Source organism: Acanthaster planci, linkage group LG14 (genome assembly GCF_054643075.1).
Source record: "Acanthaster planci isolate LZ-2023a linkage group LG14, COTS_SCS, whole genome shotgun sequence".
Lineage (NCBI taxonomy): Eukaryota > Metazoa > Echinodermata > Asteroidea > Valvatida > Acanthasteridae > Acanthaster > Acanthaster planci.
The window spans coordinates 15281656-15308159 of record NC_141790.1 but is presented as its reverse complement, the minus strand read 5'-3'; the positions used below and the strand labels follow the sequence as shown (position 1 = coordinate 15308159).

The following is a 26504-nucleotide window of genomic DNA, read 5'->3' as shown; positions in this document are numbered from 1 at the left end:
CACGACGACCAGGTGACCAAGATGGTGTTGCAGAATGGGCAGAAGAGACACAAGTCAGACTCAAATTTCAGTATCAACGAGAAGCGTAACACTCTCTGCAGGCATGGTTTTTATAGTAAATGTATTTCCCCTGGCAAGTGGTAAAAGTTTCACCCTGATCTTACATTTTGGTAACAATCAACTGGCTAAGCTCATACATCAGAATGCATGCACACAAGCTCGACTTTGAACTCCCAAAGTCCATGAGGGAACATACAGGTGCACTTGCCTCCACAACCCACAGGAACGTTTTTCGTCACTCAGGTGTTTTCCCTTAGGATGTGGTGAAATTTTAACTACATTTAGAACGTGCAGTTTGCTGATTGATGTGGATAGAGGTGATGTCTGGACTATTGAACCCCTGAGGACACTTTGAAGAACTGAAAAAGGCGTCTATGTACTTTTGTCCAACCTTCTGCAGGACAACAGAGTGTATACACAGCGCCCTCTGTTGGCCACTAGCAGACACTGTCAGCTGTTCTTTTGGAATGTGACACATGTACATTGTACCAAATCTGAGAGTACAGTTAATGTCCAATTTATGTAAAAATGTCAAAACCGGGGCTAATTAAGGAGCATTAAACCACTTAATTTCATCTGTCCAGCTTGAACAAGAGCACAGATAGCTTAATGTAAATGCTTGTAAGGCTTAAGCCAGAAGCAACAAATCTTTAGAGTAAAATCTTTCTGAGGTGATAGGTCCATTTATTTCTTGAGGTGGTCACCCATTACTGTTTGTAACATTGTAATCTCGGAAACTTGTACAGCAGTGATCATGACAACCCTTGGCCAGTTGTTACCTGGATAACTTTGAACACTGGAGGAGGTTAACGCCAACCCAGTTCAAATGGATTCCTGACAATGTCACAATTGTGTCAAACTGCCAAATGCATGAAGCTAATTACGGCATTACCGGAGGAAAGGTTGAGAGGCATTTTCTAAAAGACTAACAGAAACGAGTAAAGCCTTATACGAGGGAGAACAAAGAAAGCGTGACTCACATTGAGCAGAGAGTGGAGCTGGTTGTCCTCAAAGATCCCGTGGAGGAAGTCCAGGTCCTTCTCGTCGCAGTCCGTCAGACACTGAATCTCCTCTAAGCTGTCCAAGACTTGGGCGACGGCACCTACAGCAAACCACACCAACAGCATTACAGCACATCTCCGACTATGAGCCCTAATGCTAGAACACAGCCATGCCATATACACACATGCATAAAGTCTATGGACACATACTATTGGTACTTCTTGAGTTGAGTGACAGCCAAGCCTCTATCGGGGCAAGGCCACATGGACTGCCAGAGGCTGGGAGTAACACAGGTCTATGGAAAGCCGCTGCAGTCACTAGGCAGTGGCTAGTCATTGATGTATGTGTTAATTGAAACCATAGCCACATCATGCAGACGCAGACACAGCCACAATGTGGATAGTAATGCACATCCAACTGTAGCCACGTACAATATATTAATATCAGCCTAGTGCCTTAAAGGCCAGTCAGTAGTTGTATGTTACAACTCTGCCTTGGAGTTTGCATATTCTGTGCAAGGTAAGAATCGTACTGCTCTCTCACCTGACGATGTTGGGTCTTCGTCTGCAAAGTCTGTGATATGTTTGGTGTTGGGATCGCTGTAGAAACTGGTGAACTTAGCGCTGGCAACGGCAGCTAGAACAGCGCCCTGAGGACAAAAAACACCAGACAATCCAACACCGTGTGAGATGGTCATCCTTTAGGCAAACTTACTTTACTTGCACAAAATAACTGGCCAGTTGCTCATGAAATTGTAACTTATTCCACAAACGGTATCCTCTAATGAATTTTCATTAGGTTTTCCGAGGCACCTGTTTGGGGCTCTAGTCCAATGTAAAAAAAAACCCCTGCTATATCCGATCTCCGTCCTCTCTTTAAAAAATCTCCGTTGCTTACTTCCTTGCAATTATTGACAGCAAGAGGTTGTACAGTGAATGTCAAAGGTAACATGGTTACAAAGAGCAGGTGTGAATACTGTTATCTCTACCTTCAGTTTACGGCGAGAGTTGAATCTTTTCAGCTCTTCAACCGATTCCTGCAGGTGGATCTTGGGCGTCACGCGATCTCTATCCTGAGAGCGCAAAAACAAGAGAAAAAGACCATGCATACAATATCAGATCAAGTCACCAGATAGGATCTCAACCGATACAAATGACGTGAGCGGCCGACAGACAATGCCACCTTGAACAAAGACCTGGTGAAGAACCGATGCACAAATCATAAGCCTGCCCTCACTGTACACTGGGAACATCCATCAAAATGGTAGGTGTACGAGTATGGCACCTTGCTAGCTACTGTAAGAAAACCACCGCCCCAGTACTTCCCTTATGAGCACAGCTTTTCCCGAGTGTAGAGTGAATACCAGCCTATACATGTATTTGTCGACATTCCCCCTCACTACCAAACTTGGAAACTGCAGAGTACATCAGCCAATTCCTATCCTTATGTAAGAAAGCTCCTGGTATACACGGAAAAGGCACAGACCTGCGGTAGATGATCAGCCATGTTCCAAAACAAACAGCTTGATCAGAGCAAAGGGTGCAGGAATGACAGGCCACCATGCAGTGTCGGTCTGCGTGGCAAGTCAGGCTCTCCAACAATTAAAAGACACTATCGTGTCTCTTCAGGCCAGAACGTAGGGCACGTATACATTAATTTCTTTTTCCTGTACCGCACTGTACTGCCCGCATTGTTTGCACTGAATCAGAAGTGCCTTCGTCAACTCCGGTTTTTACAGCCCCCATATGACCCTACAATGCACTGCGGTATCATAAACATGCTTGTACATGTATCCTATTACAGGCAGCAGATTGTGATCAGCTGTGTCAACCTCATGCTCTGATGTTTGATGTAAGTGCACTGGAGCCCTCTAGTGGGATAAATTGGTCAAACCCTGGGTATTTTTTTTTCTTTTCATTCTTTTTCTCTTCCAAATGGGAACCAGTTAAGGTAAACAGTGCCCTCAGGAGGCCAGGGCATGTTTTATTCTCAGCTCAAGAAGGTCAGTACTCAGCTCGAGTACAGTAGGTGCATTAGGTATGACAGCCTTTCTGCTAGTGCCCAACACAGCATCATTCAGGGCTCTTCAAAACTAGCCTCGGTCAGGAAATCAGTGTTGTATTCGAGTCCATCACAAGTCCTTTCACAAGTCCCATCACAAGTCCAGTCACAAGTCCAATCACAAGTCCAATCACAAGTCCAATCACAAGTCCCCTCACAAGGCCAGTCATAAGTAAAAGGGTGAACAATGACAAAGCAATGCTTTTGTCACATCTCATTTGAATAGCCAGTGAATTGGCTAAAGACTTGACTTGTGATGGACTTGAAGGGACTTTTCATGTACTCGAATATAACACTGCACCACTTTACGCAGCAAAGACCTGACAGCTCCAGTTCCGCCAAGAAACACTCTCTCAAATTCAAATTATTCTCACGTTCTCATTGAGCCTTGCCCTCCCAAGCATTCCACCCATGTGAATCAATCTTATGAAGGGATTTGATGGTCAAAAAATTTGAAGGTTAATGCATCGCCCTTTGCTTCCGTCACTTTTTTCTTCAAAACATCCCCAGCAACGGATTTGTTTGCACTAGTACAACACCCGCTGCACGAACATAAAAATAGATCTCTGTGATTATCTTTAAATTTTCAAGATGTATTTTTGACCAGGAGGTTGTGGGTTCGAGTCCCACCCGAGTAAGCTTGTGACTTTTTTCGCAAGCTCTTGGGCAAGCACTGAGCATACAGTGTTTATTAATATATATACGTTGGGTAAGGGCAAAACCCGTTACATAAATATTTTTAAATTGCTAAAGGTGACCTGACACCACTTCTCACAGACAAAGACTTTAGGGTGGCAAGCACCGCAGGCAGGAATGCCGGGGGTGGGTTCCAACTCACCCGGAGCCAGGGATGCCTGAGAGCCTCCTCCACGGTGATCCGTTCCCTGGGGTCCACGCGCAGCATGCGCCGCACCAGGTCCTTGGCGGGTTCCGAGATATGGTCCCACTGTCTGGGCTTCATCTGATCATATCCAAAACCGTCAACGATAGAAACAGCAATGGTAAGTTGGCTTGGCAAAATGGTTCTCACATCGCCATTCACCTCTGCAGCCTGGGTTCAATTCTAAATGTGGATTCGGTTTTTATCAGTCCCCACCTGATTCCTGGAGTTTTACCCAGACTATTCTTCTGATTTTTCTTCCCACCTCTAGAACTGTAACTGCTTCTTACTATCTCCTCTCTACGGATTTCTTCAGGCTCAGGAGCTGAAGTATCTAGGGCACTTGATATATCATTGCAGCCAGTGCATAACACTAGTTTGAGACAGCCTTGTAGTCAAGCCCTTTCATAAGTCTAGTCACCAGCCCCTTAACAAGACTCGCCGTACATTTTAAGTAACAGGGTGAACAATGACAAAGGCGGAGCCACATCAAGTCGCACGATGCATAAGTTCTGACAGAATGGGCATTTTTTTGGACTTACATAGTATCTGCCTTTGACGATCATGTCAAACAGGTGTTCCTTGGTTCCAAAGAAAGGCAGGGAACCGCTGAGGAGGATGAAGGTCATGACCCCACAGCCCCAGATGTCCACGGGCTTGCCGTAGGGCTCCCGCTTGACCACCTCGGGGGCCATGAAGTGGGGTGTGCCGATGCGACCTGCAAGACAAGGTGACAACATCCAATCAGCCGTTTACTTTGAACTCGTACATAGTCGTTAAATATAATGTTCAGGACAGAGTTTTTTAAATGCCATTCCAGTGGATAGGGATCTGACATCTGACCTCATCAGAACCATCACAAGACTCCACATGAACATGATGAGACTTCCAGGCTGAATTCAAGTCACAAGCTGTTCAAATCACTTGCAACAGCAGCATTCCTTTGTCACTGTCCACCTCTTACTTGTGACTTGTCTTGTGAATGCTTGCATCTGGTCTTGCGTCTGGTCCCGTGATGGCCTCAACACTAAAGTACACTCATGTTTCACGGTGGACTTGAGTGTGCTTCAAGGCTGATGCGGGGGTAATGTTATGCCCAATCCACAGCCACAGCCACATTTCTGACTTAATCCTCATGATCCGTGGTAACTACCTGAACCTGCACGTAACTATCCCCCTTAAGCTCGCCTGAGCTTACGTGGTATGACTATGTCCAAAAGTAATGGCTATGGCTTCACACAACCATACCTATGGCTACATGGCTAGCAGCGGCAGCCACTTCCCATAGAAATGTGTCTAACTCCAAGCCACAGCCACTTGATTTGGACAAGGCCAACTTTTATCCTCCACACAATGGGGCCCCACAACAACGCAGTGCTCTAATAAGCCTTTTGCGAGTTAAATTTGGTACACTGAGTTATCTGATTGCACAAAAAGATAACAATTTGAATCCCCTGACTAAAACAATGTATTGATGCAAGGCATCTCTTGTGTAACTAAGCAAAAGCTTGCCCCGAATTACTAGGATTAGCAACAGTGTCTTCTGGAGTGGTGAATTCAAATTGTTATGTTCACGTGAATTCAAAGAACTCAGTGTACCAGATTTCATTCAACTTTAACTTGCAAAAGGCTTATTGCACTTATAAATAAGTTCACACTCTCTTAACCACCCAGTACAACACCACTAAGGACAAGGCATGGTGTTTCCTATTGTTCCTACGGGCCTCGAGCTGGACCCAGAGAGGGCGCTATTTTCTTAGCAAAGGAGGCTAAGTTGGTTGGAACTGCAGTTCACTGGTTCACCAACGACTAGGGAATGTACGCATCGCGGTCGCACTGAAACCAACAAATTCAACACTCCCAACTAACAAGGCTCTTTTCAACCGATGAGGGGTGCTTCTGCTCGAGGCAGATAATATTGTTTTTCTATTGTTCTAACAAGCTTACACTCTTCTGAACACTTACCGCAGAGGACTGATCTGAACAAAGGACTGACTAACGAGAACAGAAAAAGCGTTTTGTTCCCCTAAAGGCAACTGATACGCATGCAAAGGTTAACTGGAATTTGTTCTTCCTGTCTGAAGCCTTCAAGCGAACTGAGCTCTGGTGTGAGAGGGATAAACTTAAGGAGGTGAAGTCTGCGTGGGTGACTCCTACCTCCGGCGATGAGGCCCGATTCGGGGAGCTGGATCGCGATGCCGAATCCGCCCAGCTTGACTGGGGCTGAGTTCTCCTTGGTGGCCAGAAGCACACAATGAGGCTGAGAAAAAACGCACAAAAGGCACGGCTGAAAACATGACGCTGACAAATGAAGATATGCTGACACTTCATTCACATGATATATGAGGTTATCTTTTTCCAACGAGTCTGTAGAAAGACAAACAACAGAGCAGGGGCATGTGGCCTAGTGGTTAGGGTTTGTAGCTTCCGATCTTAAGGTCAGGGGTTCAAATCCAGCTGGTGACCGCATGACGCGATCTCGGGCAAGTCACTGAACCCCTGCGTGCCTCTCTCCACCCAAGAGTAAATGGGCACCTGTGAGGGCAGAAGTGTTTAGGGTTGGCCATTTGCACCGATATGGCAGCATCGGGCTAGTATACTCCCCAGGGAGCTGAGACGGTTTCAGAAATGCTCAGATGTTGTGTGCCCAATGTGCAGGGATAATACTAACGCCTTGAGTACCTTCATCGTGGATATGTTTTGCGCTTTATAAATGGCCATTTTTATCATCAGAGATGTTCAAGACAGGACAGTTACCTTGATGTCCCTGTGGATGATGTCGTTGTCGTGGCAATAACGCAAAGCTTCCAGGATCTGACGCAAGTAATGGCTACAGAGAGAAACGAGTAATGCAAAACAAGCGATAAGACTTTCAGCCTTAAATGTGTCAATCATTGTGAGGGCAGCGATCACACAAATCCACGTGACGACGCACTCTCGTGTGGTTACCTTATTTGACGGCTCAAGAAGGGACATAATGCACACTGATAAGATTTATGCGGAAGACAATGTTAACAGGGCTTTGCAAGACTTGTCAAGGATCATATAATGTTGGGAAGTTACTCTCTGTTCTTTTCCTGCCTGTGATCAAGCATGAGGTCAGCCTGTGATATACGGATCTTCTTGGACTTGACTTCCCTCTGTTATCTTGGGGCAACAGCTGGCGTGGTTTATGTGTGAATGCCACTCGACCACCCAATTGAAGACGGCCATATATGTTCACGTGGAATGTGACACCGGACACATCTGTTTAGTCTAGTCCGGTGAGGCTCTCTTCCTCCCCTCCCGTACCAACCTGGCCACGGCCTCGCTGTAGATGAATCCGGAGTTGGCCCGCTTCACTATCTCAAAGCACAGATCTGCGCCTTCCATGCTGTCGGAAAAAAGAGCAGTTCAACATGATGAGTCCCATCTGTAACTTTATCAGAGGGTGTTTCTTGGCCTGTGCCAAAGTGGTCTTGTGACTGATAACGTGACTGATCATGTGACTTCAGTCACAGAATCTAAATTTAATTTCAGGGCTGTCATTCAGGTTCTCCTGGAAGATCTCTCCCCAGGACTCCAATCACCTGGGGTGGAGAGTGTTTAGTGATAAAACAAAATGTGCTTATATTCTTAACATCCAACTCAGCCTGTCATTTCTGCCTCTGACATGAAATTTACGTCAATGCACTTTATTGTTTTGACTTCTAATCTCTAAGCCAAATTCGGTTGAACTTTTGACCCTGTGTGCTTTATGGGTCATCAATCACCCCCCCAAAAAAAATTCTCACCAGGAAACAACTCCAGAAACAAGTCCTGAGCAATCATTTTCCCTTCTGCCTCAATGCCTGATTTTCTAACCATACATGTGTTCCCATTTGAATTCTCAATGGCATATAAAAAGACATTTGCGAGTTAAATTTGAATAAAATCTACTGCACTGAGTTACCGTCTCTAGAATGGTCTGGTTCCTTCTTATCCATTGAGAACAGTGTATTATTGCAAGGCATCTCTTATGTAACTCAGCAAAAGCTTGCCCCGAATCACGAGGTATAGCAACAGTGGTTTTAATCAAATTAAACTCGCAAAAGGCTTACTGCACTAAGATTAGGCAAAATACAATGCCTTACAAGTAAGTCACTCAAGCCACTATGAGTGGAAGTCCTTCAGTTCCTCCATGCTAACACCAAGAACCCTCAACATTTTCCCCTGTATACCACATCCATTTGAACCAGGTTACCAAACTGAGGGATACGTCCGTGGAATGCGCTCACTTTTTGTTCTGTCTAATACAAAGAGTAATTTAAGACTCATTTTGTGGGGTCTGGTCACATCTACCAGTCAAGACTCACTATTCAAAGACCATGTAGAGGAGTCCATCAGAGCTGTAGGTCTCCAGCAGCTCTACAATGTGGGGATGCTTCAGCATGTGGCAAATGCTGGCCTCTCTCTTCAGATCTAAGTGGGAGGGGAGGGGAGAAGGGAAAAAAACAGAAACCAAATCACAGAGTATGAGGGGAGATTCTGCACACCAGGATGTGCTGGTACATGTACATGTACACCGATTGAAAGTATTTGATTACAACTTATTTTGGCAATCGGCCAGGCTAGCCTTTGGAAGTCTTCCGATTATATTCCTGGTGGAGTCCCTAGGTACCCCGGTAGAGGGGACAATGAAGAAACGTTTTCAGAGTGTAACTCTCGCTCCGACAAGCAAAGTACATGTATACCATTGCATGTCACATCTACCGTACATGTAAACCTGCTGAAAAATGGATGGGATTTGTAAAGGAGCAACCAATTAAACAAAAAAAAATCAATCTCAAAACCTTTCAAATAATTGTAGAGTTACAATTGAGACAGTGTACAGTGTGTGTTAGTGTCATACCGGTGCACACAGTGCATACCATAAGTTGCAATATTGTCGCGTGACTAATCGTTATCATAATGAAGTTCAACTGAGTCTAACTGCACTTTTGCAAATCCGTCGGGGATCTAATCATAAAGATGGATGGCGTGTGGACAAGTAAATCATCCACCCCCCCCAAATACAGTATCTACGCAAGCAGGTGCCACATGTATGTACACGTACTGTGCATGTACACTGCCTCACACACGGTGGTGACAGTGCAGGGCTGGGTCTGTGCACGCCACCGGCCACGGTCACTCATCACCAACCGAGTCCTGGCATAAACATGTACGCGAAATACAGGCCTGGCGCACACGTGCCTTGCAACACAATCAGATGCAGAGTCATCCGCGAGACATTGCTACGGTTATCGGGATTATTTCAGGTTTATAATTTCTTTTCTTGTTCATGTCCTTGGTGCATCGATCTCATCTTCTCACTTTCCACATCCAGTGTGTATTCCGTGCATTGGAGGGGGGGACAAACTTGATAAAAGAACTCTGACGGACGACAGATGGCATTGTTGCATGTTGAAAAGGCAAATCACAAGGCACATGTGCATGCTCATACTTGCTAAAGATTAAACGGATATACATGTAAGTCTATAACTGTGAATCTGGCCAAGAACGAGCATGTACATAACTAGAACGTTCTCATTGGGTAATTACACATGTATGGGTACAATTGGATAAAATTTAGCACACAGGTGCAGATGGTTATTACCGGTATAATGACCCCGTTTTTCATTGTCTTGTTCTTAAATGGACCTATAGTAGGGCAAGACAATGACTGGCGGTGAGACCTACCGGTATTATCGTGAGGGTCTTTACCTCAACCCAGGCCATATGCATACTGTTTGACCCCCCGTTTTTTAACTGTGAACTAGAAATTGCTACCTGTATGTGGCCGCGACAACAGTTTGGGAAAGCCGTGGGAAAGGGATGTTGAAAAATCATCAGAACCGCATGAGATAAGGGATCGTAGTCTTTCCCCCACACGCACAAATACACTGCTGGGACAGCCACAACTCACACATGCATGGGTGAACATTCAAGGGGCTGATTACAAGCCGCTTTATTCAATCTTGGCTCCGTCCCCACTGTGCCCTGGCAATTTATTTCCCGTGTGATCCTGTTATCCTGGCATGGAAATCTCATTTGGAGTCTCTTTTTTTTTCTCTCTCTCTAGCACGGCACAGTGGCATTTCCATATGGGATTAAAACTCATTTGACAGTTAGTTGCAGCACAGTGGAATGAAAAAAAAAAGGCAAGCCCAGAAAATCATTTTTGAAAATTTCTTCTCTTCGAAGAGACAAGGGTGAGAGAAAAGAAAAAGTAATTTCATACTGTAAAGATCTCTTCCCTGAAAACCTTTCAATGCAATTGCGCAATTTACGGAGACCCAGGGCAGCCAGTAATCTCATTAGGCAATAAGCAGTATCTAAATTTCCATCCAATTTGTGAATACCGAAGACTTTTTTTCCTCGCAGGATATCACAAATGTATAAAATGTGCATACCAGTGCAAACAGTGACCCTGCATCTTATTTGACACCGGTGTGTGAGAATTACAACGTGCACTGTTTGCTTGCCGCACAAAAAAACACTGTGCAAACTGTACACACAGTCTGTGTCAGTGCATGGAGGAAGTTGTGTCCTTCCCCCACGGTCAGCGAAAGAGAATTTCTCACCAGATCCCACAAGAAGAATCTTTAAGTTTTTTGGGGGGGGGGGCATTTGGCTTAAGCTTGCACCAGAAAGAGTAAACTGTTTGGATGTGCGTGTATCACTGTGTGGCATCCTCGACAGAAGCGGACATTTTACCTGGGTGAAAAAAAATGTTGAGGGTTCCTATCGATTGTACACCGTGTGAGATTGAATTCAGTTCAACGCACGGAGCTCAAACGTGGCTCTGGTGCCTTGCGACTCATTTCGTTAGGTTGGGTCGAGTTCCTGCTACAATGCATCATACCTCCATTTGTTGCCAACCATGATCCACCAGTATAGGCCTACCTGTACACGTACATGTACACTCCATCATTCCAACCCCCCCTCCCAAAAAAACCACTTGGGTGCAAAATCTGCCACAAATCTCATATTTTCATAGTGATGTTGGCCTTGTACATGTATTATCATAGCCAGCAGCATGTGGTATGACTTGCTACATTTACGCAAGAAAGGATTTCCCGATAATAATTCACTACACACACGTACAAGGAACACTGTGTATCTGGTTTTTGTTATTTCCCAACTTCCACAGCAGTCCACTACGTACATGTAGTCTTGTGTGTTCGGGATGTACATGTAACACCTTGCCGCTTTTCACTGAAGAAAAAACTGCAGCCAACGATGCGGCATGGCAGGTGGCTTGTCACATACATGAATAGCGACTGAACATGTACATAGTATCAACAAAACCAGTCACGTCTCTCGATCTGGTGCTCATATTTATCTTGTTTGCTGTAACAGCTAGGAGTAGTGCAGTCGGGTGACAAATCTGATTGCATCAATCTTTCATTTCGGAGGTGGGTGTGAAGTTGTGAACACGATATCCCACTGCAGGAACACGCGGGGAAATCAAGCCCCATGCTGAATTTGTGGAAATGTACATGTACATGGCACATGTCCATGAATGTGAGCAAAACGTAACACAACCACGGCAGGTACCATTCTCCTCGTAATGCAACGGCAAGGAGTCACCCATATACATGTATAGTTCCCCAGGAATACTACAAGCACTTTATAGTTGGGTCAATACCAATCAAATGGGGGAATAACCAATGTCAATTACACCAGAAACTGAAATACACCATACGGTAGCCAATCTTGGCAAACTTCCAGGTATGAAACTGTGCAGTACAGACCAGACCAGACACAAACATGAAAACTGCATTAAACATGTACCCCAGTATTTCACAACATTTTTTGAACCATCAAAAGACCTACATGTACATGTACATACCGTGTAACACATGTACCAGTGTATGTCCTACTGGTAGGCCTACATGTACACGTAGAAAATCTACTGGTAGGTATCTGTGTGGGTAACATAGCTATGGATCAGTCCACCATCCCAAAGGCAAGTCCTCAAAAAAAAAAAAAAGCTACATGTACATTTTATATTATAAGGAGCAGGGCCCGGTGTAGTATCAATGCAGTTTATGGATCGATCTCGCGGTGGCACTCTTCCACTACCCCCCCTCCACCCCAAGGCACCCTAGAACTTGGCTAGGTAGGTCAATTGATTATTCAAAGCAGCACCCCGAGGGAAAGGTTGTGTGTGTGGGGGGGGGACGGGGTTAGAGAGAGGGAAAGGAAGGTGAGAGAGAAGATGACTCAGGTGGGTGGGTAGCCCCGACGACGACGAGCGCTGGAATGAACAGCGACTGTCATATGTGGCCGAGGATGCGTGCAATGCATGGCAAATGTGGCCTGTGTTTACACACCGGGTACATGTACGTGTAAGACATCGAGCTTGTACCATTCACAATAGAGTATAACCTTTTATGAGGTTTCTGACAAACATCCTGAAGTACACAGATCCTGAGAATTTAACTTCTCCAAATGATCCATTGGCTGAAAGCTGCAACAGATCTGTCGTTATTTATGAGACAACTTTATGAGAAGAACATGTGCATGTAATATCCCTAACCCTGGCACCTACCACAGCATCATAAATCTTGGGCATGATTCCCCTAGCTGCATGGGATGTTACAGTTTAAATGGACTTCGGGTAGCAATCCAAGACCCAACACACTTGACAACTGGGTTTAATATCAAAGAAATGAGGGGGCTGGACATTGGCCCTGTGTGTCTAAATGTACCAGTACTTGTTAGAAACACAGTAACCAGGAACAGTAGGTTACCGCCGTAGTTCACAGTATTTCCCTGACGGTTCTACATTTTTTTGGCTGGGACTAGAGCCCGCCACAAAAATCTTGTGCATCAGTGCGGAGGCTACGGCTTGACTGTGACCATAAGGTGATTTTCTGTTTTTTAAATAAATATCAATGTCCATGTTAGCGTCAAAACTGACAGGTGAAACTTTGTTCTGTCCATTTTTTGACTGCAGAAAGAAATAACAACTTTGTAAGAACACGAAGTTTGAAGTGTTCTATTGCCAAACTCGGGTTGTGGCAAATATGTCGATTCACGTGTGTGAAATGCTTCCGCACGTTCAAACACTCGCAGAAATTTACAACCAGTGGGACACACAGCTAACATGACCCCTTTCCTGTGTTTTATGTGGTCACGCCCAGGACCCACATCAATTTGTATGTTTGAAATGAGTTTGTCACAGGGAGTCTCAAGGGATCAACAATACAGCAATGAGAACGAATTACACGCATCCATGCCAAAGCTTTGAAAGGCTGGCATGGAATGAACTCCCTCTTCCAACTGGCTCTGAAAAAAATCCCGAATTTAAAAGGTCAACAATCTTGAAATCTGGCTTTAAAAAAATGTATGTATACGTTCAGGCAATGCTCAGATCTTCATTTTTCCAGACCACCTTTTTTGTCTGCACCTCGGTGTCCTCGGAGCAGATGTTCAAATGCATGCGGGGTCACAACAAGGAAGCAGGTGCGGTAAAGCTGCCGCAGTCAAAGTAACACTGTACCCAGATCAGAGTTATGCTGTGAAGAGGTCAATACGAAGGTCACCGAGTATAAACACGTCTGCTACCGTCTCTCCCTCCAAGGTGTATGCCAGTCTCCCTCTCCATCTCTGCCTCTCGCTTCCTGTCCCCCCCCCACACACATCAAAATTGCTGCTCCAGCCGATTCACGTGCATATGCCCCCCCCGACCCTTCCTTCCTCGGTTAAACAACAAGCGGAATGAAACGGCAAATTTCATTAAACCAATCCAGGCATTTAATAACAAATTTCTGGCCAGCGTTGCCTCAAACAAGCGGAAGGCAATGGTGTGCACTGCACGGATGACCCCCTCAGTTGGAAGCATGTCTTGGGGATATTTGCAGATGGTTGATTTTTTTTTTGTTTTTTTATGAAACCATCCGTCCAGTGGAATGCAATATGGTGATCCACACGCTCCTCATGTTACCATCAGCATGTTATCGGTACCTCTGGTTTTTAACTAGAGGGGCTATGGTCTCACACCTTCACCACTGCATAGGATTACTGGAAGTTATGACTTCCTCTCCGGGGGTTCTTGGCATTAGCGTACTAGAGAGAGAAAAATAACTCGGGCAGCCCTCAAAAAACCACAGATCATTGATAATTATGCTCAACCGACTGTCAAGCAATATAGATTCCTTTTCCAAAAACACATTTGAGAGACTGAAAGAAATATTTAACCATTAACGAGAGACGAGCGTACATGTACATGTACCGCACTTACAACACTCTTCCCTTGACAAAGTGATATCTGGTGCTCAAATGTACTCGTACATGACACGTACATGTAGGCCTATCTAGAATCAAATGTTGAACACGTACACGTAGACAGTACAAATTCACATGTACTGTAAATGCACTTTCTACATCAAACAATCTGCTGCCAATGGTACAGGATAAACTTTATAAATCATACTAATCAGCTGGCAATAAATTAGCGTCTTAACTTTTCAGAGCGTGAGGTACCGGTAATCTGAACTTTGATACTTTTTCTCCAACCTCACCAGGGAACCAACTTGAAATGGCATTTTGTACTGGCAAACAAATCGTTCATCATGCATTAGGCCTACATGTACATGTATCCCACAATTCTGAACTCCATCTCTCGACCACATCTTAATCTTATGATCTTAAGGTACGTCTACTAGTACATGAAGACTCATTCCAGACATACCGGTGTTGTTGGTTGCCAAACAAACATACATGTACATGTATACATGTACATGTACCCGTGCATGTACATGCATAAATACAGTACACAAATTTCACATGTCATGCAATAAACCTTGTACTTGGCAAGCAGCCTACCAGTACACTGTACAACACATCCATCATACAAATGATATCAATTTGTACGTACAGGCAGGCACGCAAAGTAAATTCTTGCAAGCAGGTTTGAATCACGTAATCACTGTATGTTTTAACATCTAAAAACTGGGTAACTTTCATGATGGGATAGATACCGGTATACGTTAGTTTCAAGTCGGCTTTCTGCGTCTGGCTCGTGCCCATTCAATTTTCTTTTCTGAGGTGGGGCCAACGACATGGCAGTGCCGGCGAGAGAAGTAATGGAAAACGATGACTTAACACTGCGGAATCAAACTCACTTTGACATTTTTTCCGGCAGGGCACTGGCTTTGCTTTCTCGACTGTTTTTTTCGGGGGGCAATTCAAGAAGCAGTCGCGTAGGCCTTGGGCGGTCTTCAGAAGTTATTAAATGTGAATCGATGAGCGAAGAAAACTGAATCCTTCTGCCAAAATGATTTCCACCCCTTAATAAATTTCCCCCCCCCTCTCGTTTCCCCACGACTCGACATCTCCATCATACCCGCCGTAAATTATTTTGCATTTGAAATGAAAACCAAGCCAGTGATGTTGTAAGAACTGATACATACAGGAAACAAGTGGAACGGTCAACTCTGCTTGCGTCTAAATTCTTGCCGTTCTGATGGTGATCTGATGTTTTTGTTGGCACTGGGGTTTCCAAAGAGAAAAAATTCAAACAGCAACGTCACATGTCTTTGTACTTATACGTACTGTACATGTACTTGTATACAGGCATGCATACCCAGTTTACTCCTGTCCGAAAACAGAAACAGAGAAGACGAACTGTAATAAAAAAAAAAAAAAAGCCGGGAGCTCGCAGCGAGTATCAAATTAATTCCAACTTTCATGTTTTTCTTGGACGTCTGGGACTTGGGGCTTGTCAGAGTCACCTGGATGTTTTCTCAGAGAGAGATCTTGTTTGTCATCGCTCGGATAGGATACGAGCATTCGCTGCATTTCTCTAGATATCCCCATGGGCTGAGATTTGTAGGGGAGACGGGGAAGCACAAAAAAAAAAGAAAAAAAAAGACCATGAAATCATGGGGAATTGGTGCAGTCGAGTCGACAGCACGAGCAGGGATTGATTTGGAACCAAGAGCACAAACGTGTAAATTTCGCTTGGAATTCCTGAAGAATACACTCAAAGGTGAAAAAAACCCCGAAATTACACTTGCCACAATGCCCTGGGTGATTGGGACCATGCTAAAATGCATGTCAAATGACACCAGACACTTTTTACACCTATATGAGGACATATACATGTACATTTGTGTGCATTATGATCATGCACTGTACAATATGTCCCCTATACCCAAATGCAGTGAACCTACATGTACAGTACCTATTAGAAATCACTTTGATCCAAGCTTTGCCTACACTATCAAAGTGGGCTGCATAATTCCACGAAGGTTTTCACTGGAGCACAAATCAATGTTTGACCCATGCACGACCCACCCACCTGCATTTGAGGGTCATCAGAGGTTACTGCAGGCAGGGCCCATTCACAGTATGACCTAGAAAACAGACTGAAGGGTGTATGTTCGTATAAAACGCATGGCACCTAAACACACAGTCTTGTCCTGAACATGTACACGTACAATGTACCAGTACACTGAAAGTTGGTTGACCTGTCATGTGACAGTTTGTGTATGGTTAAGTTACAGGGCAAGTTTGATCAAGGACAACTAGTTTAACTACTGCAGCGGTTTGTTTGTGACACACCACACACCTACATGTACCGCATGTGCAGTGAAGTTGAAGTGCGAACGACCCTAGTCAACCGTTGCCGGGTCATAAGGCAGACGGGCAAGAAAACGTGGATGCAGGCAGGGCAATTCGCAAAAACAGCAGCAAAAATGGTCGTTCTCAATACTGCCTTTCCGGCATTTGTCTTATAACTGGTCCTCTCTGCACTGTGCCACTGAAAAGCGGCTTGTGGCAACCAACGAGGTGACCAACCTCGATAGGCTGGTCACGAATAGTTAACGCGATAAGTCCAACCATCGCCGACTAGTGTGCGTTCGATCAGAGTTAGTCTAACTATGGTTAACTGTGGTTCTTGATCGAATTTGCCCACAGGTGATTTTCCCCGGACGGACGAGTACAATGTACCTGTAGTTCAGGGTGGTCCATGGGGATCCATTAGCATGATTAAACCATCTCTCGTAAACCCCTCGGCCCTGCACTCCCCAAAGATCAAAGAGCTACATGTACGTGTAGCTGGATTCCTTGCCCTACTGACAGATTTGGTGAGTTTCACGGCCACTCTCCGTGAAAGCCCACCCACCCGGCACCTTCCATCATTTCCAGTTTGGGCTGTAGGGAGTGTCACCATATCCAATGTCATCAGACCCAGCGACAATTACCAGGTACGCAGCACAGTGACCACTGCAACAGGTGATTGGAAGCCACAGACAAAAGTCGTGTACCGGTACATGCACATACCGGTACATGGTAGCTTTTTACAGGCATGGGGCTGGGAATTCAGGGGGAAAAAAACAAGGAGTTCCAGGAGCTCTGAGAAGCGCCATCTCAGAGGGGTGGAAACGATCATCACGCTAATCACTTCCTTCCCTCTCAGATCTCAGCAGTCGCTGGCATTTCCAAGTACCCAAAATAAATTAGCAGTGCTTTTACTGAGACTGTGCTCTGTCACCTCTGCAGGCTTTAGTGCGTGCATACAGTACAGGCACTCCAACACACGCCGTGCATGCAGGGAATGCATGTGAAGGACCCTTCTCAGGGGGGGAAGTAATCACCCCATCGTAATTTCTTAACCTTTTCAAACCCAACGATTACACGTCCTCCATCCTCCCCTATTTAACATGCTTCTGACAGGCAGTGCAGCGCAGGGCCCTGTGATGTTCCAGGCCTCGCTGTCGACTCTTCCTATTACTCCTTGACGGCTGGGCCTTATTAAAAGCGTCCCCTCTCTCCTCTCCAACCCCCCCTTCCCACTCGATGAACCGAACCGACCGTGGAACCCACCCGAAGCCCGACAATCAAAATGTCTTCGCTTTCAGGAAATCGGGGCTCCCCGGCTCGCATTTCAGATGCCCCGAGATCACGCCGAGATTGCTCGGAACTGATATGATGACCGAGCAGGGTGAGTGGCCAAGGGAGGGGGAGGAGAAGGCGGGTTTGAAAGGAGAAGGAAGGGGACAGTTGCGGCCAACATCTACACAGTCAAGAAAGCATTCAGGCCCCTGGCGTTTTTCTTCTTTTTTTTTTTTTCCTTCCACTGCAGAGGTGTTATCCTCCGGTCCCCCGGGCAGTATGCATGGCCGCTTCCATGACTCGCTTAGGTATTTCATTTACATGTATATCCAGATCTTGGCGGGCAGGAGATGGCCGGTACAGAAAAGAGTGACAGTCCGACGAACCGGGCTTCAGCAGCAGAGGCACCGCTTGCATAATCAGGCCACTGTTAACGGCCCTGTGGAAATCTGCCGCGACCACGTCCGGCCTGTTCAGTTACACCACGAGCACAGTGTAACACTAAGACGGATATTCTGCAGTGTATTCAAGTGGATTAAATTTTGTGATTATTCCGCTCGGCTGCGGTAGTTGTTTTTTTTTTCAAAAGTCCGATGGGAACACAGCTTAACATGTGTCCCTATGAGATCAATGCAGCCATGCTCACAAATTACAATCGAGTGCATCATACTGTGCTCCATGCTGCTGCTGTATCCGAACATGTACAGTGTATACTGAAATGTACTCCGCCTAACAAGAGAGACAGATGAAAATGTTCTCAGCGTACTGTTACGCTAATATCTACATGTTGTCATCAATTAAAAAATATGAACATCTGACGACTATCCAATATCCCCACAGGTACATTGTGCATGTAGGCTTAGGCAATTCAAGTCACGTTCCAACATTATCTAAATTCATTTCAAACTGCATCTCGGGGTCATGATTCCATTGAAAAGTGACTCCCAAAATATCTGAAAACATCAGTCAGGGACCACAATGCTTACCCCCGAGTACAGGTTTGTACACATTGTGAATGTTCATGTGCACATTCATGGACAGTGCGTGCATACATGTACATACATGTACTGGTATACTGTATGTTTGTGGCTCCTCCTGAAGGGGTGCAATTTCTTACTGAAGCATGACCAGCCATGACCTCCACAGATGCGTGGAATAATTACACTGAAACTGGGAGATTCAAGACTGCTGAGGTTTAACATTTGTTTGGAAGTGTTAAATGTTGATCCTCAGAGGAAACTGGAATCGGTCCTAGTGGGTGAAGGGGGGCGGGGTTGATTTCACAAAGTAGTGGAATCATAATGTCTCGCTCTTCATTCAAGTTGTGAGATCAATTCTTGCACCGGTTCAACCCAGCTTATATGTTGTATTCAGAGCATGTCGAGCCCTCCAGTGCTGAAAAAAGAGACATTTTCTCGGAGTGACCTCTCTTCTCCTGTGGGCCCAGAAATTGTTTAGTTCCCCTATAAATGGCATTAACAATGTAGACAGCAAGCTTGGGCACAAGGCCGCTTTTGTGTACATTCTTTCGGGAGAACCACTCCTGCAGCTTAACAGCAATACACGATTTGCATGACTTGGGTCATGGGATTGCATCCTTGGGGCATGTTCCTCACAGGAATGGAGCACGTGTAACCAGAACAATGCTCGGTGCCAGTCCCTGAATCTTGTTTGTTGTTGCTGGGCCAAACGGTGCTCCCGTTAGGATGTACACCAGGGCAAATGCAAATGGAACACGAAAGAGATGAAAAATTGCAACTACATATACATGTACATGAAGACATGAGAGATATTCCATCAGTAAGCCTATGCATGAACCAAAGTGTTGCAGGTTAATGCACTGTAAATACACGTGCAATGTACGTATACAAATGTCTACGCCATACCCAGTTGAGCAAAACGTTATGAAAACTGCACAGTATATTCTTGTATTTTTATGTGCAGGTTGGAATGTCTACTAACGGGGTACCGGAGCCAACGTTCAATTCCAACTCAAACAGAATGCAGCCTATTTTATCTTGTCTAATTCAGCATGACCTATGTAGTTGCATAAGTAAGGGGGTTGGCAGCATGCATGGTGAAGACAGGTATGGAGTCCTCGACTGGGACTGTGCACGTACCCAGCCTTGCCTGTTGGGACCAGTCGTAACGAGCGCGCTGCAGCTCAGCCCGCAGTAATTACAGCACAACCGCATGATGCGGATGTCACATCTACATGTACATCCCAAGTGAGTGACGCATGTACATGTGCATGTACGCATCTACGATAACAGTGTGAGCAAGGGTCCCCCCGATGAACGGCCCCTTTCATTACCGGCCCTCGCGAGGAGGGCCGGTCTAAACCTGACTATTCCGGTAATTAATTTACCGCTATTGATTGTTGGATTCTCTGAAGGGACAAGAAGGAAAAGAAACATTTAGGTGACGTGAATGGAACAAGGACAATCACGGGGAGACTTAATGGACAGTTGCACAAGGTTTGGAACACAGTTCACGTGGATAAATGGAACACTCACGGACTGTGACTGAATTTTAGGTTACAAATTCAAACCTGATACAAAGAACGTGTGTGTGTACGAATGGCACTCTGAATTACCCGGTATTTTAAATTCTATTTTTTTTTTCATCAGTAGAAAATACAGTTAGGCACTTTAACAGTCACAGGTCGTTAAAACTTACACAGTACATGTACACGTCCACAGTGAATTAACAAAAGACTTTAATAGGCGTTTCTCGTAATTAAAATTGGATGCCACGCGATCAACCTTGGCCGGAAAAAGACAAGTCAGCTTTTAATTAGGGATACATGTATTCAACTTGAAATTGTAGTATTCCAAACTGAACTCTCGCGCGGATGGTGTTCACGAGGTGGTCCACCGGTACATGTACAAGTGCGTGTACCGGTACGGTGAACTGAACCACTACAGTGGGTAGGCATTCACCGCGTTCGGTGGACAAGCTCTTTCAACCAATGAGGGGGCCCTTCTGCTTGAAGGGGATACTGGCAACAAAATACTGCAATTACATACAGGTAGCAATAACCACTTGGTTTTCAGAATTTTCTCTCACAATATAAGACCCACGAGACCATTCAACATGTACCATCAACGAGAAGACTAAATGATGGAGAAAACCCTGGCTTTGAGAGAAGATACAAACACTGGCTATGATGTTCCTTTCTCAAGTGGACCGACCCAAGCATAAGTCTCATTGAACGGTCACGGCAAGTTTGGCGCTGCCTTGATTTTGTGAAATTGGGACGTGAGCCCGAGGCTGTGAAAAATGCACTACAGTTCTGTAGAAGTGGGTAGAAGTCTTCACTATTTCTGTCAAGTATTCAATGAGGCCTCCACGGTCTGCTAACACTAACTAATTACACATTTGCTCATTGTAGCTCCTTCTGACTACGGTACAGGAGCCGGGTGCTGATAAGGTATGCTGACATTCTGGGATACATGTACAGAACTTGTTCCATGACCCTAACCCCCTAGGGTGTATGTAAAATCGTATTAAAATGGGAGGATTTGGGAGTGTTAGGGATAGAAGAAACGTACCAAGTCCCTTCATGTCTAACACAACACACTGCCAATCCATAGCCCCCCTCCCAAAAGGAGCTCTACATGTATCTTTTAATGAAAGGTAAATAATATTTGGTCTGTTTCATTTCCCTTCCGCCAGAAAACATGTAGAAAGCCCCCAAAATGAACAGTAGCCTCGTCCCTCAGAAAGGCCCAGATGGGCCAACGGTTACATGAAAAATTCCAAATGTTTCCCAAAATGGGTTATGGCTCCATCATTGCCAGTCCAGGCTGGTTTATACCGGTATTTCCAGGAAACATGAGCAGGTGTACGCGGGAAAAAAAAATGGTGTCAGGCAAGCAGCACGCTGTGCATTGACTCTGCCATTTCTATGCTACACAGTTTTTAAAATCCACTTTTTGGGGAGGTTGCCACAATGCACTTTCCTGGAGCATGTCCAGGATGAAAAAAAAAAATTTAAAGACATTGATCTGCGCTTGGTGGCAGCTACTCTTCCTGTGATGTAGGTCAACGAAAATCAGAACGCGACCAGGGGGAATCGAGGTCAAATCACGCTGTGCAATGCAGTGGCATTTCCCCTTGTCATTGGCTCGGCCTGGCCGCCTGCTCCCTGCAACCTTTGCAGACAGTGAATGTGCGGGGCTTGGGAACTGGCCAAAAGATTACAGGCAGATTACACAGCTTGGATATCCATTGGAAAGTGGGGGGGGGAGAGAGAAAGGTCCCATATGGCATAATTTGTGATCGGGGAGACAGACAGACCGTTTGTGCTGACGTCAACCATGAGAAATGTGAAACAAGCATAAGGCAACAATCATCACGCTGAGTGATTTATACACTGCCCGTGTGGAGTACGCCCCACAGTGAACAAAATACAAACTATATCATCTACCAGTGCATGGAAATCTCACTGAATCTCAATGTCAGCTTAAATTGATATGCTCAAGAAACTGAGGTGACAATATCCTCGGCCTTCAGGCTGCTTGGTTAAGCTGAATGACTAACAAACATGTAGTTTAATACGAGAGAAAATGTTTGAAACATTAACCACTTCCTGCCGGGCGACCCATTTTCGAGCACATAGGCTTTATATGCAGAACTGGAGCCCGGACCTGTCAGCTTTAGAGTAGTGCCCAAAGAGTCCTTCATGTGGGTATAAACGGCCATTAAATGAAATGATGAATTTTTGAAGAATTTTGAAAATGGAAAATCTTGAAAAGGACCCGGGATTTTGTCTTGCTCAAGAAAAATCCACCTGGCAGCAAGTGGTTACCATGCATGTAGCACTCAGACAAGCAACGTACATGTACCGGTAATTTTAGATAACCAGTAGTAAGTCGAAGAGAAAGAGGTTCATCCAGTGGCAAGTCAGAGGTGCGTCATGATCTGTGTTTGTTTCAACCACCAATCTATACCAAAGCCACACTGACCTTCTGTGCTGAGTCCGGGGCTCGAGGTGAACTTGGCGACGTCCACAATTTTGACAGCAAACTGCTGGTTGGTCTCCCGGTGTATGCATCTCCGCACTTCGCTGAACGGCCCCCTGAAATAAACAGGAAAGGACATACGCCAGTCACAAACCGACCCAAACAAAGGACAAAATTTCATCGGATTGTGCACAAGACCAAAGGGGTTTCATGCCGGCACCCAGCACACTACTGCAGTGGTTTTCAGTGCCTGTCAATAGTTCCTCTTCTTCATCATCGAGGGGTACCGGTACCAATGTGAAACCATGCCAGATGTCCATATCATGAGACGTACGAAGTGTAACTCTCTGCAAATTTCTGCATGATACGGATGGAAAAAGCTCCTGCCGAGGAGTCCTCCCCCCATCAGTCGTTTTGTGCATTCCTACAAGGTATGAGTAATTAGACGGCACAACTGTGCACAGGGGCTTGTAAAATCTGCTCTGGCAGTCTCAGGTTCGGGTCCGCAGTTACATGGAGCAGTTTTCGCCATACTGGTCCGCTGATCACAGCTGAGTAATTTACTGCTCCCAAGCACAAATGGATTCTACCGCGATTTATTCACAGACTGGAAGCAAGGCTTGCAAAGTAACGGCTGACCCGTGGTCCCAGAAAAATCTCCCGAATCATCAATGAACAACTAATGCTGAGGAATGTAATACTACGTTCTATGTACATGTATGTATACATTCATGTCTATTACAGTCCATTACGATAAGGGTGGGAAGTTACCACGTTTAAACGAAAAAAGTTCCAAATCTGTTTACAGATCTTCCCAAACATTTAAACAGAACGGCCACCTTTTACAGGTTTGATGCTTTGATTGACGCAATCTGGCATTCATTTTTATTGTGAACGATGCCTGTAAACTGTAATCCGGGTTTCAGAACACTTTACTGCTCGATCATATCAAAGGAACACCATGAATTCATCACCAGCACTTTGAGTCAACTATTTACATGTATATGGCAGACAATTTGTTGTGTTCAAGTTTTCAGTGACACCGTGGTAAGGCTGGGACGTTACACATTTAAATGTTTAAACAGTATGGTAAACTTTTAAATTAAACGTAAATCCCCACCCTTCCATTACAGCAACACTGCAGTTTCCAAGATCGTTACAGTCTATTCATCAACCATGGTGAAAGTTGAATACAATACACCTGCTGGTACCAATATAATTGTAAATGCAATGTATGGAATTACTAGATGCGTATTCCACTTCTTTCTTTCTCATTTTCTACTGTGGAGTGACGGTATGTACATGTAAAACAGCCGGAGTCTCCAGACTGCTTTCACCGAAACTGTACGAGGGGGCCTGCAGGCGCAAACTTGGCACCTATCAGTTTACCCTATGCGCTTGTTATATCCCCCTGCCGGATCTAAATTGCAGAGTGAAGGGGCTCTCTGTCTCAGCCACTTGGAAATTCAGTCATGCATGCAAGAGAGCCTCATTAATACTTTATTGTGGCAGTGGAGCCTTCAAAATTTGTTTATCAACAATGTGCATGTACATGTATATATGTGTCATCCTGCTGTTGGATCTGAGCTGAATGTACTGGTTATCAAGGTCATGAAAACGTGTACAGGTTGTACATGTAAGCACCTGTTATGTACAGTACCTGGTATATGCTGTATGTAAGACATTTATGCATGTACACTACATGTGCCTGTGAATGTTTACCACCTAAAAAATATCATGTAGTACCAGTATTTAACTGATTTCATGCAACAGTTATCTGAAATGCACGAGTGGCACACTTGTACACTCAGCACTGTGAGCATACAGTACATCTGAGTGAGGCAGTGGCTATGAAGTGTCCTCAACCTTTGTTTCCTCATCTGGGACAGATTTCATGGGGCAGCTGGAGACATTTGCTCGGCAACAAAGTACCAGCCAAAATTTATTGAGATATAAACTACGACCGGATGGTTTCCTGCCAACTTCTGCTTTGCACACAAACATGCTAACACCATTTCCCTACTTGGAAGGTCCATGGTCCATGACACTGGGACGTGGAAACAACACCAGCTAAGGATAAAGTTTTCCGAAACAAATAAAATGTAACCAACGCAGAGCAAGGAAACAGATCTCCAATTCTTAAAGGCCTTGGGATCACTGCTCAGACTGCCAACTTGCAACAGAAATGCACGCAGTTGAGTTGAATATCAATTACAAGGAAAATCCTTCCGCATTATTGGACTTACTGCACACTGTGTTAGAGTGTTTGCATCGCTGCCATCTAGCAGGCCAGTACTTTGGTCCAGTACTTTGTACCTGCAGAACAAAAGAACTGCCCTGCAAGATGGCTGTCATGCAAAGCCTCTACACATGTATACATGTACCAGTAAGCACCTCACTGTGAACTAGAAAAGGAAGTGCAGGCATGTACAGGTACTGTAACAAATAAAAGGGTCAAAAGATACAACAAAAACGACAAATCAATCGCAGTACTGTACACTGTAAACAAATAATGTAAACAGACACTGAGATTTCAGTGCAATGCACTTTTAGAGTTGTTTGTTTGTTTGTTTTTGTTTAATTTATTTATTACTCAGTACGTCAACTTAAATGGGGAAACATTGTACACGGTACATGTACAGTGCACTACATTTACAAGTAAAGCACCGGCATGTACAGTGTACATGTACATGTACCTAGAGTGTACTATAATCCAAACATTTTATGTACATGTATCATTGAATTATACGCAATGCCTGGTACAGCTTGACACCTGCTCCTCTCCTTTCTTCATTGCCTGCATACATGTACCAGTACATGTAATTATCTGATGATAAACCATGAGTCTGTGGCACACTCACCCAATCAAGGCTCATCATAAATGCAATCACTAGAGGAAGTCATTGATTGACACTTCATTCTCTGTCATAATTTATATACGACACACCGTAGTCAACTTGACACACCGTATTCAACTTGACAGAGTCTGTGGGGCCAGTGCCTGGCCATTTAGGCATCAACCTCGGCAAACAAAGACCATGAGGGAGTCAGTGGATGCCAGGAGGCCTTTGGTAGCAAGGAAGGAGTGGTATCCCGTCTCCCTCCCCCCATGACTGGGGAGTCGACATGGCCATGTGTGCTTACTCATCACCTTTATGTACATGTACAGTACATGTACAGTACACCCACGTAAATGTAATTGCCAGTCAAGACAATGTTGGCAAGCAGTCTGGGCATTCCAATGACTCCTGTACAAAGGAGACTGCCCGTATGCATTAAGATGCCATTTTGAGTCCAAACACCGCTTAAATGGACAACACGTGTTGTTTATCTGTCTGTTTACCATACTGTGTAATGGTACATGTGAGGAGGGTCTACATGTGCACGATCCTGTGCGTCAGAATTACTAAGCGTAGACATTTGGATGAAGAAACGATTCATGCACTGTATATACACGCACCAAGCCTGTGTATGCCTCATTATTTAACTTGATGAAAGAAGACCATGCAAACATGAAGTACCCTCTGAGCTGTAGCGCGCTGTTAGGTGCCGTAAATGAACCCCCACGTCTATTTCTACCTCCATGGTTAAACAGGACAATCAGGCATGTACGTGTAGTCCTAAGCCTCGAGGTTCAGTCTAAATCACGTACATGTACATGTACACTTTTACAAAATGCAAAGCAA

At 44.9% G+C, this 26504-nt stretch overlaps 1 protein-coding gene across 3 annotated transcripts in view; it reads right to left on the bottom strand.

Moving 5' to 3' along the window:
• Positions 1–26504, bottom strand: part of cask (calcium/calmodulin dependent serine protein kinase) — an 86869-nt gene that overhangs the window by 50265 nt on the left and 10100 nt on the right. For 2 of the 3 annotated variants that reach the window (XM_022232309.2, XM_022232310.2), the window contains exons 3-12: positions 22822–22934; positions 8338–8443; positions 7299–7376; positions 6761–6833; positions 6161–6263; positions 4546–4721; positions 3962–4084; positions 2051–2134; positions 1606–1711; positions 1041–1162 (exon numbers count right to left, since the gene is read on the bottom strand). In XM_022232309.2, coding sequence (XP_022088001.1) covers positions 1041–1162; positions 1606–1711; positions 2051–2134; positions 3962–4084; positions 4546–4721; positions 6161–6263; positions 6761–6833; positions 7299–7376; positions 8338–8443; positions 22822–22934 — 1084 coding nt within the window. Of the gene's footprint in view, positions 1–1040; positions 1163–1605; positions 1712–2050; positions 2135–3961; positions 4085–4545; positions 4722–6160; positions 6264–6760; positions 6834–7298; positions 7377–8337; positions 8444–16313; positions 16421–22821; positions 22935–26504 lie in introns of those variants that run through there. The other variant, XM_087146109.1, reaches the window with a different exon arrangement.